This window comes from Staurois parvus, unplaced genomic scaffold, assembly GCF_062004578.1.
Source record: "Staurois parvus isolate SC_StPar_1 unplaced genomic scaffold, SC_StPar_1.0 ptg000669l, whole genome shotgun sequence".
NCBI lineage: Eukaryota > Metazoa > Chordata > Amphibia > Anura > Ranidae > Staurois > Staurois parvus.
In genome coordinates this window covers 767217-779646 of record NW_028318465.1, presented here as the reverse complement: position 1 = coordinate 779646, position 12430 = coordinate 767217, and the positions used below count along the sequence as shown (strand labels likewise).

Genomic DNA, 12430 nt, shown 5'->3' with positions numbered 1-12430 from the left:
GGCCCTTCACTTCCCCTCATACTTACCTGAACTCTAATTTGATCCAGCTCTGTAGCTCTTCACTGCCATCAATTCTAGGTTTCACAGCCTAGGCTTTGCTGAGACAGCAGGAGCCAATGGCTCCCACTGCTGTCAAAGCCAATGACAAGGGAGTCACGGGCAGGGCTGAGTCCCACTGTCAATGGACACAGCAGCAGGGCAGGGAGCAAACCAGTACAAGTGCCCCCTATGGGAAACTGCTTCCCACTGGAGACACTTGGCAGAGGGGAAGGGGCCAGGAGTGTCATCAGGGACCCAAGAAGAGGAGGTTTGGGGCCACTCCATTCTACAGCGCAGCCATGAATAGACATGTTATTAAAAAAAAAAATCCTTTACAACTTTAAGCTGTTCTTTTAGTTTACGGTAATAGCAAGAAAAACAAAGCTACATTTTTCAAAATATATTTTACAAAAAAAAAAAAAAAAGCAACACAGGAGATATCTTACTATTAACTACCAAAAGCATTTTTTTTGGCAAACTTGTTGCTGGGCAGATTAAAAAAGCAAAATGTGTCCGCCTCAAAAACCGCTGGGAGGTGGATGTGGGGGAGCAGGATGATGAAATGTGGGAGGAGGTGTTGTCCTCGACTAAGACGGTTTCGGACCGACTCTCACTCAGCTATATATTATACACGACACCAATTTGATTGTCTAAAGACAGGCCACAACATAGCCCGCTTTGCCCTAAATGTGGAGACCCTGACAGTACTTTTTTTCATTTAATATGGTCTTGTCCCCTCATTCGGGGTTACTGGTCTCAAGTGGTCCATTTCCTTCATAACAAAATGGGCTCTCCCCTTACCCTCTGCCCTAAGCAGTGCCTACTCTGTCTTCTTCCTAGTTCAGAAACCGACAAAATTTCAGACTATTTTTGCAAGAGACGCTATTTGAGGCTAGATTATTGCTTGCTCATATGTGGTTGCAGGCGTTGTCGCCTACGTTTTCACAGTGGGTAGCTGCGGTAAATAGTACTTTACCATATAAGAAGGTCATTTATATACAGATAGGATGCCCTGCTAAATATCAAAGTTTGGGATAAATGGCTCAACTCTACGTTTACTTGTGATGAGGAGGAGGAATGATTACTCTCTGTAAATCTATTATGTTGGTTATTATGCTGGTCCTCCTTTCCTTGCGGCAAAGGCTCTACAATCTGTATAATGCATTACTAGCTTGTATAAAATCGACCTGTGTTTGTTTTCATTGTATATGTGATGCGACTGCATGTCTGTTCTCAAAAAGTTTGCTTAATACAAAAAAAAAAAAAAAGAAAAAAAAAATACGTGAAAACATGTCAAACCACACTACATGGGTTTTCTGCACTGTCTCAATTGAATCAAAAATGCAATGTCCCTGACCCTTTCCAAAAAACGCAGTAGTTCAAAAAAAGCATAGATGTGAACGTGTCCCATAGGAAATCATGTTAAATGGAGTAGTGTGTTTCTGCAAAAAGCCCTAAAAAATGCACTCGTGTTAACCAGGCCTCAGTGGGGAGGTGCATTTTTTAACTCACCATATACACAACAAAAATGCAGCAAGCAGGATTGGACCAGTGTCAATACGTTGAATTTAAAGATGCATTTTTCTTGTGGTTTTGTTTTGTTTTTGTTAAATCGCTTCAAACACTGCTCAGTGAAAAAGCAGCCTACTGGCCAAAAAAGTGTTGAAAATAAATTCATATTTAAATTCATGATATGAATATAAAAGACTAATATTTTATATATATATATATATATATATATATATATATATATATATATATGTTTATTTTTTTGGTTTTCGGCCAAATGCATCCTGAATTTCCTGTCTCAAAGAATTTTCATTTCGCAGCACCACTAGTGGCAAGTAACTAGTTTGACATCCAGTATGCTTTAGAAAATCTTTATTACCACCAGTTCAAAGAACGCTTTAGTATATAGTCAAATTAAATTTACTATAAGCTACATATTAGATAAGTAAAACCAGTAAAAAAAATAAAAAAATTAAACCTAAAAAACTCTCAAGCAGTGGAAAATATCACACAGGTTCTACCCATGCAAGCAGAAATCAATGCAGACAATGGAAATAAGCTGAAAGTGTCCCCTACATGCCCTGTTATAACATTTTAACTCAGCCTGTGACCTTACAGAACTCAAACCTACCTAGTCATTAACAAATGAGAAGCTAGCTGAACCATTCCAGAAAGCTTGTCAGACAGTTTTAACACAATACATTGAATTGCTAAAACTATTCTTTTGTTTGCAGAGCTGAATGTCAGTCCTCTTTGCAGATGTTTAACATGCCTTTTCCAGCAGTAGAGTAAATGGACATGAAGCACTTGCTGCATATAACAGAACAAGTTATTACATTTAAAAAGGCAATTGAAAAAGGCAACCACACTCTGCATTAACAGTTATTGTTGATATAAATTATTAATTTATCACAATACAAAGTATACCTAGACCTATATATACACATACCGGCCTCTATGGAAAGGTCTTCCTATACTTATTGAGGCAGAACTTGTTTTATAAGAGCCTGAAGAATTAAAACCATTCACAAAGCCACCATTAGGAAACGGAGCCTGCAGAAAAGAAAAAAAAAAAAAAGGATTTGTTAGATGCTGAATTTATATAGTAGGATGTGATCAAAGTTTAGTTTAATTTCTTCCTCCTGGGTACCATTTTAAGCAACCAATATTACCTTCTGGTACAACATTATACCCAACAAAGCCCCATGATCAGAGTTTCAGCAAAGATTTAAATACTGTTCCTTTCACTGCTGTGAAGGCCGCAAATTAAATTTTTGTACTCAGCAGAAATCATTTTCCTTGGGGCTTATTGTGGCAAATATAACTTTTGGGTTAAGCTGCCACCTACAGGAGGATTGCAAACCAGTGATAACACTCAGACCAGCCCAGGATAACTCCTATAACCAGCAACAGTCCTTAGAAGCAAAGCAATACAAAGGAGCATGATCATAAACCAAGCCGTGTGGCCCTCAATGGACTCAAGATTTTACAGCGAGAAAAAAACCCAAAAACTTTTTTTCATCCAGTGTCAAGTCTAACTTACCCAGTGATTAAGGAATGAGAAGCTAGCTGAAGGTAGAGTCCCATAATACCACAGGCCAAGTTAAAAACTTGGCACTGCCTGCAGCTTGAGTAGGTGCCTGAAGGACCACATGCCCAAAGCTGGCATCTGTTAAGTCTCAATGTACATCTGGTAGAGCATATGACTAAGGGCACACGCCTTGACCACTTAGGGTGGAACCCAGTCCTTTAGACAATAAGCCTGGATGATGGTTTCTGAGTCACTTAGAAATGGTGGCAAGAGAAGCCAGAGCAACCTTCTGGGGTCCATCTGGGACAAGAATAAGTTATCCTGAGGAAAGGGAAAAAAACCCCCCACAGAAGCTGAGAGAAACTCACAGCCCAAACCACATCCAGTAGAGAACTTTCCTTTGGGCAAGTTGAAGCCAGGGTACAAAAGAAAGATGTCCAGGTTTAGGTAGAAGCTGCATAAGGAACTAAAGGGAGACCTATAGCTCAATACCACTTTCCTATGGAAACCAGAAAGGGTTGCTTGTAGGATAAAGCTGTTCAAATGCTCACTTAGCATAGGTGATGGCAATAAGACCACTTTGTTCATAAGAGTAAAGAATAAAAACAGCTATTTCTCAAAGAACCAGATCTCATGAAGTGAGAGGAATGGATGGGGAGAAACATGGTCAGCCTCATAAGGTTTCTAAACACTGGCACCAGAATAATTTTTTCATTTTTGCACACAACTCTGCATTTTTGTCCAAAAAAAATACTTAAAACCCACAAAACCTAATATATATTTTGAAAGCGGAGGCCTTGTAGAATAAGATGATTAATGCAACTTCTCATGCTCCATATTTGCACAACTATTTTTCCCAAAAATTTGTGTGATTAACAAAAGATTATAGTGCACACAAATATAACAACCAGTATTTTGGTAAAATATAAAAGATTGGTACATATTTAATTGACACAGACCTAACATGCCAAGTTTTAAAAATTGTATGCTCCTGTGATATGAAACAGTGGTACCCAAAAACCTCCATAGGGAATTTAAATGCCTTTACAGCTCATCGGTTTAGAGCCAACTGAGCTCTGGCGCTAGAATTATTGCCCTCACTCCTGACGTTTGTTGCGATTGCACATGTGGTGCAATCACTGTTTACATACACATGCGTAGGTTTGCATTTGTGGGTGTACGCAGGACAGCAGGAGAAAAAATTGATTTTTTTCTCATATTTAACTACTGCTATCATAAGGGGTTCACACGCAGGTGACACTGTTTATGGAGACATTGGGGGTTTTTGAGATCCAAATAGTTGAACTAGGTAATCAAATGGGAAACCAACTGTCTCTGAAAGACTAAAAAGGACAGAAAGCTGACCCTTGATAGTATTGAAAGCCAAACACTGGTCCAACCTCAACTGGAAGAAGCAGAGGATATGTCCCTTCGACAAACACCTGGAGTGGAAGTCTGGAGACTTACACCAAAAATGCCTTCCACGGTCGATGAAAACTAAAAAATTTTTTCTGGTCTTTCAGCATCAGACTCCAATGCCCCTGGGCTTTAACAGCCAGGGTGGGGAAACAAAAAAGGGACATTTAACATTATACTGACATTAAAGACTTTGCAGCAGAGGAAACAAGACTGTAAAGATTGGTGCTCCTACCCCAAGTAACATCCTTGATGAAGAGCTGATCCAAAGAGGTTGTCTTGAAGGCCATACTAATCAAATGCTGTTTATAGAAAGGTTCACCAGTCCAGTACTATTGCCAAACTAGTCTGGTTAGTGCAACTACATAAAGTGAGAAAAGGGAAGTTTCCAGTAAACAGTCACATCTAAAATGTAAATGCTACAGTCATCTACACCGTGCATTCTATAAGTGAGGTACCAACTACAGCAGAAGTTAGAGCTCCTTTAAGGGATTTTGACAAGACACGTTTGTGAGTTACAATCAGAATCAGATGAAGGGCAGGACCTATCAATGAGAAAAGCTCTAGAAAGGGCTTCCAACCATATATCTGTTGGGACTTATTATACAGAACTTATATAGCGCTAACAGTTTCCTCAGTGCTTTACAATATAACAGGAGACAATACACCAACAATACAGTTCAATACCAGAGGGATAGGAAGGCCCTGCTCCTTGGAGCATACAATCTAGGTACTTGAAGAATAGCTCTACTTGTGTTGAGAAAAATCCCCTGTGGGTGATGAATGTACATTTTAGTGATTTTAAAAATGGTAGCGGCTTCTTGCCCATTGATGCTCTGAAGAAATCGTTGTTTCATTATGTCCTTTGGATAGTGATTTAAATGGGAGGGTCTGGTTCACTATATATTCTGCTGGCGCTGTGTTTTAATAGCTGCAGGGTCTGCATGCCTTTCGAATTTAAACTGTACACAGAGAGTTCTGCACACAGTAGCAGCAGATTGAAAGGAAAGGGAAATTTAAAACAAGGCTTGGGTAACAATTGTATAAGCTTACTTTTATTGGCAATATTTTTCCCCACAACGTGCAGTTATTCAAGGTAGGCAGATTTTAACCGAGTAAGACACTGTTGGATCCAAAGCTGGATAAGACCACGTCTGTACAAAATCCTCACATAGGCCTGGCTCACACTTTTGCAGGTGGCTGCGGGAATCACAGTGATTCCCGCAACCACCTGCACTGTTGTAAAACGCACGGGGCTGCCACTCATTTTTAAAGTGGTCATAACCTCCCATTTTTACTTTGTACCTGCATGTAGGTACCATAAATATTTCCTAAGCGTGCACCATTTAAGAGCTAGTTACATGTGAAGCAGTAGCTGACACCACTGGCGCATGCACACTGTGCTGTTAATTGAGAGTCCATTGAGAGAGCTGTGTCCAGGACTCCCGTGCACTAGCGGCTGAAGTCAGTGAACCCAGAAGGAAAACTGAGTAAAGACTGATTCCCTGGAGGAACCGGTTTCACAGGTAGGTCTGTCATAATGTGCTACTATGTGGTGCATACTAACATGATATGACTTCACCCTGCAGGGGGACCACTTTTTTTTTTTTTTTTCCAAAAGCAGTTTGCTACCACTATAATGAGCCCCCATGCATCTTAAACCGTAGCGCTTTGAGGGTGTGGGAACCACAAGGAAATCGCATGGTGATTGCATGTTTAGAGCAGTGCACACCGCATTAATAGCAGCCAACAAATGTAATTTTGTAACATGTAGAAATACGCTTTTGTTTGAAAAGTACTTAGAGCACCAAACAAGATATTTTCTGAGAGCAAAGATCCTTGAGAATAAAATGGTGGCTTTTGTAGGGGGGTCCAACTATCTTGGTAACATTTTACCACACACAAAATTTAGGATACACCATATTTTAATTTTAAAGCACAAAAAATACTTAATTTTTTTTGCAACATAGAAGATGCACACCTGTGCAATTTCGACAAACTACGGTGGATTAAATATTTCATAGGCGATGCCTTAAAACCTTTTACAGGTTACCAGTTTACAGTTACACAGGAGGTCTGGCGCTAGAATTATTGCTCACTGACATTTGCAGTAATACCTTAGTGATGCGATTACCATTTCCATATGAGTGCATTTGCACATGAGCACAGGGGGATGGGGCACAAAAAAAAAAAAAAAAAAAGGCTAATGACTGCAGCCATGATCCTGATATCACCGCTCCTACTCAAGGACAAATACATAGAATGGAGAGGAAGTATCTAAAAGCAGCATCACCACAGCTTAAAAACATTTGACCCCCCAAAGGACTAAGCATATGGTACACTTGGTAATGTGATCCATGTGGTTGACAGTTTGCCATTTGGCTTTGGGAGGATAACACTTGAGAGCACATAAGATTTTCAATGGCACAAGAGGCCCTCAGATCTCATAATCTTGCAATCACAGGGAAGGTTCAATATTCATAGACTGAGCAAAAATGTGCTGTCAGGGACCAGGAAAGATTAACATTCAGGTCTCTGAGAGCTGTAAAATTTTTAAAACTTAAAAAAAAGCATCTCGTGTATGAATATGAACCTTTCTTCCCTCCAGGCGCAAGTTTTCATCACTGGGCCACAAACGAAGTCCACCAGAGGACCAAAAATAGCAATGTAGTCAGCTTCAACAGAGCCATGTTTATATTAAGGTAAATGTACAACATATTTATATTGATCGCAGCTGCTTACCAGCGGTGTTTCAAAGTAAGGTGCTGGGCTTGGAGACCATGTTTGAGGCACAAGATTATAAAGTGAATACTGTTGAGGACTATATACAGGCTGCATAAATAGAGGCGAGGCAAACTGTGCTTGAGTCTGAACAGGTTGAGTGTACACACTGGAGTCCACTGCTCGATATCCATTCTTTGCAAAGAATGTGTTGATGGCTTTTATCCTAGCCTGTTGGGAAGCAAAAGAACAGTTAAAGTGCATAGATGCAAATAAGCTATGTTTCAACCCTTTGAGAACACCATTTCTATTTCTTTTAAAAACACCCAAAGACTGAATAAGTGTTAACACACATGAACACTTGCTGATGTATTAAATATATACATAAACAGAAAGCTTTAAGTGCCAGCATGTCTCTTATTTTACTTTGTTCCTTTGGCTAGAGACCTTGAAAATCTTGTAACATATCCAGGCTTGTAAAATTATTGCAAAGGCATCTGCTGGAAGCTTAGTCCCTATCCAAGTAGACATGCCCAAAGATCAACATTTACCAAGAATCCCCTTACCTACATACACTTTCTCCAAACTACAGTTATGATATCTTGTATTAAGCCACAATTCAGGGCTCTTACAAGCAAATAAAACCCAAACATTGCTCTGCTTAGCAAATCTGCATATAAGATATCAAAGCTGTATATAACATGATCGGGGAAGCTTGCTTACAAATACATGCAACATTTTTAATGTATGTATTTCCAATTCTGTAGTGGAATTTGAGAAAATCCTGCTGATATTTCTCTCTCATTTGTGAAAGAATGGGTCACTCTCAGCAGCTCAGTGAATTCAAGCGTGGTAATGTGATAGGTTACCACCTGTGCAATAAGTCCATACGTGAAACTTCCTTGCTACTAAATATTCCACGGTCAACAGTTAGTGGTAGTGTAACAAAGTGGAAGCAACAGCATTTCGGCCACAAAGTGGTAGGCCACATAAACTGACAAAGCGGGGTCAGCGCATGAAGCATACTGTGAGCAGAAGTCGCCAACTGCCTGCAGAGTCAATAGCTAAAGACATCCAAACTTCGGCGTGGCCTTCAGATTAGCACAACAGTGCGTAGAGAGCTTTATGGAATGGGTTTCCATGGCTGAGCAGCTGCATCCAAGCTTTACATCTCCAAGTGAAATGCAAAGCGTCGGATGCAGTGGTGTAAAGCGCACCAACAGACTAGAGCAGTGGAGACGTATTCTCCTGACAACTATCAAACCTAGTCTGTCCATCGGATTGCCAGATAGAAGTGTGATTCGTCACTCCAGAGAATGGTACTTACCTGACTGCACTGTGCCAAGTGTAAAGTTTGGTGCAAGGGGGATTATAGTGTGGGGTTGTTTTTCAGGGGCTGGGCTTGGCCCCCTTAGTTCCAGTGATGGGAACTCTTAAGGCATCAGCATACCAATAAATTTAGGAAAAATTTCATGTGGGAACAGTTTGGGGATGGCCCCTTCCTGTTCCAACATGACTGCGCACAAGTGTTCAAAGCAAGGTCCATAAAGACATGGATGAGTGAGTTTGAAGTGGAACAACTTGTCTGGCCTGCACAGAGTCCTGACCTCAACCCAGAACACCTTTGGGATGAATTACAGAGAAGACTGCGAGCCAGGCCTTCTTGTCCGACATCAGTGCCTGACCTCACAAATGCACTTCTAGAAGAAGGGTCAAACATTCCCATAGACACACTTCTAAACCTTGTGGACAGCCTTCCCAGAAGACTTGAAGCTTTTATAGCAACAAAGGGTGGGTCAACTAATATTGAACCCCATGGACCAAGACTGGGGTGCCATTAAAGTTCATGTGTGTGTAAAGGCAGGTGTCCCAATAATAAATATATAGCTGGAGGGGGGTGTTGGAGGCTGGAAAGTTTCTAGGTGGCAGAAGGCGACCTTTAAACTGTACAGTGGGGTAGCAAAGGAAGAATGGGACTAAGCTAGGAGTAGGATAGATGTTAGTGATAGCTGATAGAGTGGGATAATGACAGGTTGGCCAGAATGTTTGACAGATTAGAGGTTGTAAAACCTGCAGGGGAAGTTGGAGCGGCATAAACCAAATGGGCAAGGAGTGATGACAGCAGGGCAGCCATCAGAAATTTTGAGGCCCCTTACAAAGCTTTAGGCTTGGGCACCAACAGTCACCATGGCCCACCCACTGGCCATTTCACGTCCTCCTGTCCCTCCTCCATCCCATGTTGTCATAGTCCTCCCTCTGCAGTCCCATCTCCTCCATCCAATCTTGTCCTCCTCTAGTCCCATCTCCTCCTCCAGTACCATCACCTTCATTCCCTGTTTGACATGGAGTTGGAGGTGGTACAGGCAGCACTGAAGCCACAAATTCTGTAGCTTTTCTGCCATGCATCCCTGTGTCATTTCTGATCTATTTCCACTAGTGGTGCACCGAAATGAAAATTCTGGTGACGAAAAATATACCGAAAATTTAGAATGCATGTGGCCAAAAACCAAACCGTAAGCGAAATATCAACGCATGTGGGGAGGCTGGTTTTTTGTTCTTACCTCTTTCATGTATTTTTTTCTTATTAACTTATGATTTTATTGCCACATAGGGGACCAATAGTCCCCTATGTGATAGCATATGAGTGACAGGGCATCTTTGTAGGGGGGAGTGGGGGGCGGGGCAATGCGTACAAGGAGGGGAGCAGGAGAGGAGCAGTGTATAGAGAGGCCCCCCCTCGCTGGCTGTCACTATGTGTCAGTGCCAGTTTTTAAATGCAATTGCCGGCTTTTTTTCTTCACCATAGCTCAGATGAGCTGTCACTTTACCCAGAGCTAAAGGACACTGTTTTTAGCTCGGCAAAGAAACTAAAAAGAAATGGTTTCTTTAAGCTCGGGGAAAGTGACAGCAGACTGAGCCATAGTGAAGAAAAAAAACCAAAAAAAAAAACCTGGCAATAGTATTTAAAAACTAGCACTGACAGCCAGTCACTGTATAACTGCTCCTCTCCTGCCTTTATCCACCCCCTCCCTACATCTGCAGTACACAGTCCCCTGTATCAACTAAATTAGAGCTATTTTCGGCCGATGTTTCGGTGGCCAAAATTTCAGTGCATCCCTAATTTCCACAAAGAGGCGGAGCCCACTTCCTCCCCCAGCTCACTCTGCATTTTGCAGTCATACCTCCTTTGCAACTGTTAACAGGCAGAGCCTGCAATCTCCAGCAGCCACCAGCTAGTTCAGTGGAGTCTAGTTCTACCCCAGATGAATGTAGTAGCAGCTGTTGTGTGCCATTGTCAGCTTGTTTTTGTGCAGGCTCAGTCTTAACAGAAGAGGAGGAATGACTGCAGAATGCAGATATGGGTGTGGGAGATTGTGGGCTTGTGGTACAAACAGAGCAGAGGAGCCACAGGGATGCATGGCAAGAAGAGCTGTGAATGTTCTGTCTGCAGCATTCAGAGCAAGCAGGGGTTATGTAGGCTCTGTCTGCACTGCCTTTAGCCTTTCTCCAACTTCTCTTCAGTGTTGTCAATCAGAAGCTTTTTTCACTTTTGTCCAGAATTGTCAGATAGCGGTAGTTATCCAACATACATGTTCTCATTTCCAAAGGTGAGAAAATGAATAACCCAGATCGGAGCTCACTGTGGAGAAGGGGTTCTATATAAGAAGTTCATGATACTCCTGCATGCTTACACCACAGTGCTGCATCACCAAGATTTCATTGCAATGATCCTTAGGGGGCAGGAAATTTAAAATGCAGTTCAGGCATAAACCATGCCTGGCCGCCAGACTCAAACACACAGCTCAAGATAAAAAGAGGGCCCATGTGGCCAGCCTGCAAGTTACCTTTGCACAAGAATAATTTTAAAGACTTTGTTCACTTTTTTCCTAAATTCCATTTCTCCTATGGACTAATATACCATTAATGTACTTCTGTTGCAAAACTGATATAGTTTTATAAGTATTTTAGGACAACCTCCAGATTTCTCCATAGAAGAGTTCATGACTTCCTGGTATGTAGATTTAGGATATGAAAACTGTTACGACACAGGAAGTAATTCACCAGCTGGCCTCAGCACACACCCTGCACATGCCCTCCCTCCACCTCTGTACTCACATACAGGCATTATTGAAAAGAGGAGATGTCTGCAAAAGCTCACCCATACACTACATAATCTGATTGTACAATCTCCTTAAGAGCTACCAACTATGTAGTGCAAGGTCCTGCCTGACTGGATAGATAGCGGTGTCCCCTGTTGTATAGTGTTAGTAAATCTAAAGGTGATTTGCTGCACAGATTGTATATTATGTGGCGACCTTTATACACCTAAAATGAACTATTTGTGCTTTCAGTGTCATTAACTGCACCCCAAACACAGAAGCAAACACATTTTGGTGTTTCTCTCCCCCACAACCGACAATGGTCTTGTGTCATGCCTCCTAGCTCATTCATCCAGTGTTCTCTCACTAATACTGGTGGTGTTACTGGACAGATCAACAGGGGACAAAAGAAAGCCAAACAAAACGGATGCAGCCACCACATGAGATTGGTAATCGGCAATATTATTACGTCTGGTTTTTGGGTTTAATACCAATGTCAGTTTGCTATGTGTCTAGTGTCCATTTCTCTTAAAGGTGGCAGTATAACCCTAGACTTTTCACCATCAAGCTCCAGCATGTTCCTCAATAGACAACAGAGAAATACAACGTACGCCCATCAATTGCAAATATTTCATAGCATGTCAGAGAGCTTAAGGGCATCTGCATAATCTGGATTTTAGTACCTATAGAATACACGTCTGCATACCAACTTCCCAAACTAATGTATGCCTACTGCAATACAATAGCTGATTAGACCCAACTAGGTGAAAAATGTTATTTGCGTGGGGGGGGAGGGGGGGGGGTGTTGAAATGCACAAAAGCTCTGACAATGACTGGGTCAGCCAGTGTAAAATGTTCATGTTCTGACCAAATGCACAGTTGGACACCCACTGCTCTAGGATTTTAACTGAACACGTTCAAAGGCATTGCATGACCAGCATTGATGGTAGAACGAAGCCGTGTTTGCAGCAACTTACCATTATTGGCTTGTCCTGAAATGTTTTAACTTCTTCCCTTAGATATTTAAATGCCTGGATAAAGAAATAAGATTATAAAGATGAAAAAAAAAAAAAAAACTAAAAAAAGGCAACAAGTTAAATTTTGCAATATTGCA

General features: G+C 41.4%; 1 protein-coding gene across 2 annotated transcripts in view; it reads right to left on the bottom strand.

Annotated features, from left to right (window-relative positions):
• The window catches only part of LARP4 (La ribonucleoprotein 4), a 120937-nt gene that overhangs the window by 28353 nt on the left and 80154 nt on the right, over positions 1–12430 (bottom strand). For both annotated transcript variants that reach the window (XM_089652036.1, XM_089652037.1), the window contains 3 exons: positions 12294–12347; positions 7238–7447; positions 2498–2601 (listed from right to left, as the gene is read on the bottom strand). In XM_089652036.1, coding sequence (XP_089508162.1) covers positions 2498–2601; positions 7238–7447; positions 12294–12347 — 368 coding nt within the window. The remainder of the gene's footprint in view (positions 1–2497; positions 2602–7237; positions 7448–12293; positions 12348–12430) is intronic.